This window comes from Cyprinodon variegatus, unplaced genomic scaffold (genome assembly GCF_000732505.1).
Source record: "Cyprinodon variegatus isolate N-32 unplaced genomic scaffold, C_variegatus-1.0 Scaffold351, whole genome shotgun sequence".
Taxonomy (NCBI): domain Eukaryota; kingdom Metazoa; phylum Chordata; class Actinopteri; order Cyprinodontiformes; family Cyprinodontidae; genus Cyprinodon; species Cyprinodon variegatus.
Window position 1 is genome coordinate 790,891 of NW_015150804.1, and position 5,156 is coordinate 796,046.

A 5,156-nucleotide genomic window follows, 5' to 3' on the forward strand; every position below is an offset into this window, starting at 1 on the left:
GGTGTCGCCAGTCAGAGTTTTCTTTAGATATGCTGGAAGACAGACCACTACAGGAGGCTCTTCCTGCCTGTAGCCAGAATCATCTGCAACTTCTCCAAGAATAAAACCTTGTAAGAGCTTCAGTAACATTTAATCTCTCTTTAGGGATTAGCGAAGTGTTTTAGACGTTGCAAAGTTTTAGAGAAGAAGTGAACCAATAGTTTTAGAACAAATTGTGTACAAATGAATGAATAAAAAAAAACAAAATACCTGAATGTTGGAACTGTAACTATACAGTCATAGGTTTACATCACTTTTTTTTACATCACAATGTTTTTATCACTGCTGCTTACCTTATCAAGGCTGCACTTTAAAAAAAGTGATATAGTCCAGAGAGCTGTATGTAACAAAATTTATTTTTGTTTACACCTGTGTGTACAAAATGACAAAAAAAATCTGTCGAGGTCTGTCTAAGTCTAGTGAGTGAATAGGAATTTATTTCACACAGTTTGACGAACAACAATAAATGAATCAACCAAATACACACAAAGAGACTAGTTAACATCAACCAAACCAAACTGAAAAAATTTCCAAACTAACCTGAACATATAGAAACCAAACCCTCCACCAAATTGATGAAGTAACACTTATATTTACTTTATACCCCCTCTCCCTCTAATTGCACTTAAATTAACTTAAAGTAGAGTAACCTTCCTGTTAAACCTCTATATTTTTTATCCAATATTCACACACACACAATATACAAATGGACCGTTTCATCTTTTATTCTCCATATATATCTGAACAGTCCATTAACCTAAGCTTTTATTATAAAGGTTTGCCCGGATGTAGTACTCTCACATTCTAACTCCATCTTGACTACAGTTCGGTTCCTCTGCACTGAAACAGCCTCAGTCCGTTGACCAAAGCTTTTATTGTGAAGGTGTGCCCGGATGTAGTGTTCCATTTTGGCTACAGTTCGGTTCCTCTGCATTGAAACAGCCTCAGTCCGTTGACCAAAGCTTTTATTTTGAAGGTTTGCCCGGATGTAGTGCTCTCACATTCTAACTCCGTCTTGACTACAGTTCGGTTCCCCTGCACTGAAGCAGCCTCCGTTCAATCCCGTTTTAATTTCTCTCAGGTGCCTCAGAGCAGCTCAATTTGTGCTCCTTCACAGCAGCTTTGTCTGATATATAATGTCAGATTTCGAGGAGTTTGAGAAACAGCTAAGCGAGAATCGACAAGGTTAGTGTATTTAAATATAAATATATATTTTATTAATTTAATGCCGTCGGCATTTTCTGTCTGTGTCCCAGCTAACGTAACGGCTGTGCGAACCGCTAGCTTGCTGGTATTTATGAATGACTAAAGAGACGTGACGACAACTTTACCGAATACTTCATGTTGCTGCGGCGCTGATGGTTTAATAAGAGCCGGTTTGCTTCCATGTCACAGACAGCAGGAAGACCTCCTGCTTAATGTCTGAACACAGCTACTGCAAAAGAGCTTAGCATCATTATTACTATGTTATTACTAATGCTTATTTTAAATGAATATAGTTTCTACTTTAATATTTAGTCCACGTCCATTCATCATATGTGAAAAGGGTTCATTTTTCAGCTTTTACGGATTATTTTTAAAAGGTTAAAACCTTTTTATGAAGGAAGAAATTGTTTTGCTGCAACTAAAAAATACCAAAATAACACAGACATAGTCCAGCGTGTTGCTAAAAAATATCTAAACAGCTGGCGGTGTTCTGAAACTGGTGCAAATCTGTCAATATCTGGTAAATTTCATGTTTCTGTTTGCAACTAAGAAAAAAAATATTTGGCATTTTTTCTAATCATCTTTTGCAGAAAGGCTTTATGATCAGATCAGAAAAGGTTTAAGCTATTTGTGCATAACACAAGGTGTTCAAAAAACAAGCAGAAATTAAAAAAGAAATCGCTGCATTAACTGTCAAGCATGTTGGTGGTGGCATTATGCTGTGGGGAGGACAGGGATGTCTGGGTTTGTTCTTTTACAATTATTTTTTAACATGTTTTTAGTTGTAGTTTGATAAATTTTCACACTAAATCTGATTAATGTATATTTTTTCTCCTTTTAAAAAATGATATTAATAACTTTCAATATCTAGCTTTTATTTCAAACATCCCTTCTGTCACAGTTTTGGTTCTGTTGAAGTTTTATTTTTGAGCTTTCAGTATCACTTTGATCGTTGTTCTTTTTTTCTAGTTTCATTGGTTTTATTTCCATTTTGTGTTATTCTAGTTATTTTTGATTGTATTTGAGTTATTTTCCGTATTTCTTGTTTGCTCTCTGCTGCCCTCTTGTGTCAGTCTCCTTTTCCCTAGCTAACCTTTAGACTCCTCTGTTCACACCTGCTCCCAATCAGGTGTAGTCTGTGTTTCTCTTTCCCATATATGCACCTCCTGCTCAGTCACTGTTGCTGGTTTGTTGTCATTTCTTACTCTCTTGTTGTTAGTATTCCTGGTTCTCCGTTATTGTGGATTTATATTTTTGGATTTTTGCTTCTGTTACACTATTTATTAGTGATGGTGATACGAAGTCTCATGAGGCATTGAAACATTTGGCTAATTGCTTCAACGATCCCCACAGTTCATGAAGCCTCATGTAAACATGTCACCACCTACTGGTGGAGAGCAGAACTACAGTTAGTAATATAATCTGATTTTTTTTTGCAATTGTTTTTCTTATTTTTTTGCCATATAACTTCCTTTGAAATTGTTAATGATTGGTCCTTAAAATAAAACTTTTGTAAGATTATTTTGTGTAAAATGTCTTAGAAGAGAAAAATCACTGTTTTCCTGCCATTTTAGTGAAATAAGCTCAAGCAGACAGTGAAACTGTTTGTGCAAATTGGGCATCGATGAACAACATGAAAGGTGTTAGTCATTTTATTCAAACATAATAGTTTTTCCAGAGGTTTTGGTTTTAATCGGGTTGGAAGTTATGTGTTCAACCAATCTTTTCGTCAAACCAACCAATCTAACTTTGGCAGTGTTTTTACCGAATCTATATTTGTACTACGGCAAACCAATACAAATTAGTCACATTAGCCAAAAAAAAAAAAAGTTTTATTGCAACTTTCAAAAGTCTGAAGAAGTTCATCTCTTACAACTGCCACCACTAGCAAGATGACAATGGTTCTGAAAGCAATGCTAGATAAAGCTCATTACATTGGTGACCAGTGGCTCGCTCAGATTTTGATCATTACATTGTTTAATCTGACCAATCTAGTTTTAACCAACTAGGTTGGTAGTTTTTCCAACCAATCTATTCTTAGAATCTATCCAACTGACAGCAACTCTCCTACAAACTCTCACATCTTCACTGAATACTGAGGCGGTTAAAATGCCGGCCGAAGTTCCGGGCGAGCTGAACCAATTCCCAGCGGTTACGTGGTATGGCGGGGTAGCGAGGCTTTGGACGTCATCTATTTTGGCTCCTCCCCCAAATGAAGCGGAAACGCCCCCTCCAGTACTCAACACAAGCCTCGAAGCCTCGGCTCATCTCATATCAACACTACTTTTTAATATTAAATCTTCAAGAAACTACTTCAGCTTCAGTGTCTGCATTTGGGTCGTGTCAAACCTCCACCCCACCGTCACACCTTCTGGGCGCCGAACTGTATTCAAAGTGAATGTAAATCCAACCTGTGAAACATGACTGTAAAACCAGTTGACAGGCCCTGCCTTTGTAAACAGTGAAAGCGTGACATCCTTTCACCGCTGCAGGTCGTATTTTTACACAACGAGCTAGTTGATCAGGTATGAGTACACATCTAAGAAGATAAAATGGAAAACTGAAGTCATTCTGAAGTATGGAAGCCCAAGAGGTACTATGGTGAAATAAAAGGAAAACAGATTTTCCTAAAATGAAATCAAAAATGTGATTAATCAATTAAACCATTTATTGCCCAACCTTAGTAGAACTGAAACTGACTTTCTCCCGTATGAAGTGTTGATGTTAAGCAGGAGGGATTGTTTACATAGAAGCTAAGCTCTGCAGTTGGAGCAGATCCTCACCAACAACGATGGTTTAACGGCGGTTTGCTGTAAGGCCTGAAGTTGACTTCCTCCAAGCAGAGCATTTAACTGTCAGTCCCCCAATGAAAAATGAGCTCCGGCGCCAAGGAAACATGGGGGCATCAGACCATGTAATTAATACACAGGAGGGAAACGCATTGTGTATGTACTTAAAAAAAAACAACTGTCATCAAAATCTGGGTTAAGTAAATTCTAAGGCTCCAGATGATAAATGCAATAAAACAATTTGGATTTTTTTTCTTTTTTTGTTGGCCGTTTATGCTAAAATCATCTCCTTGTAGTTCAGAATTGTCAGATTTTTTGTCATTTCATATTCATTTGAAAGTTTAAGGTTTTGAAAGGCCTGGATTTCAGAAAATAAATGACTGAAAATTCATAACAAATAGCTATTGTTTACAATGTTTGTCTTATATATTCCTCTAATGTCATATAAAACATGGATAGGTGTGCAGACAGGCAGGGGCCCAGTCAGCCCCAGCATCCTCCCACTGGTGGCCTTTACCATCCAGATCCTTCCAGTTAATATCAGAGGGGAAAAAATCCCACTGCTGTTTTAGGAAGAATGAGCTCAGGCTGCATGAAGAGCAGATGGTCTGTTAACGATTATAACAAATTTAAGAAATAAGTTATTTTTTTCTATTGAAGTGTTTTTTCTTAATTTAAGCAGTTAAATAAGGCAATTGCCAATGGATAAGATGTTTAAAATAAGAAAATACAACTCAATGTTATCGTATATCTGGGGCATAATAATCTTATTTTACGGGCAAAAAGGCTCACTGTCCTGCAGGTTTTAGAGGTTTCTTTCCTCCAGCACAGCTGATTTTAATTGAAAGCTCATTAACAGGCTTTTGGTCTACTGCAATCATTATAATCAGCTGTGCTGAAGCAGAGAAACCTCTACAACTTGCAGGTCAACGGGCCCAGAGGACCGAGGTTGGGGATGCCTGCTCTATCAATACCTTTAACCCTTTATAGTGAAATACTACGAAAATCAGCATTTCAAGCCAATAGTGTTATTGGAATCCAGGACAAGACCAGTGTTGTGCCTGAACGCGTTCACTGAACGAAAGTTCATGAACTCGTTCATATTTTGGGCGAACGTGAACT

At 37.4% G+C, this 5,156-nt stretch overlaps 1 protein-coding gene across 1 annotated transcript in view; it reads left to right on the forward strand.

The window, feature by feature from the left end:
* Positions 1-1,075: 1,075 nt before the first annotated feature.
* Positions 1,076-5,156, forward strand: part of LOC107091758 (splicing factor U2AF 65 kDa subunit-like) — a 23,449-nt gene continuing 19,368 nt past the window's right edge. Inside the window, exon 1 of the mRNA XM_015385900.1 lies at positions 1,076-1,224. Coding sequence (XP_015241386.1) covers positions 1,176-1,224 — 49 coding nt within the window. The 5' untranslated portion in view covers positions 1,076-1,175. The remainder of the gene's footprint in view (positions 1,225-5,156) is intronic.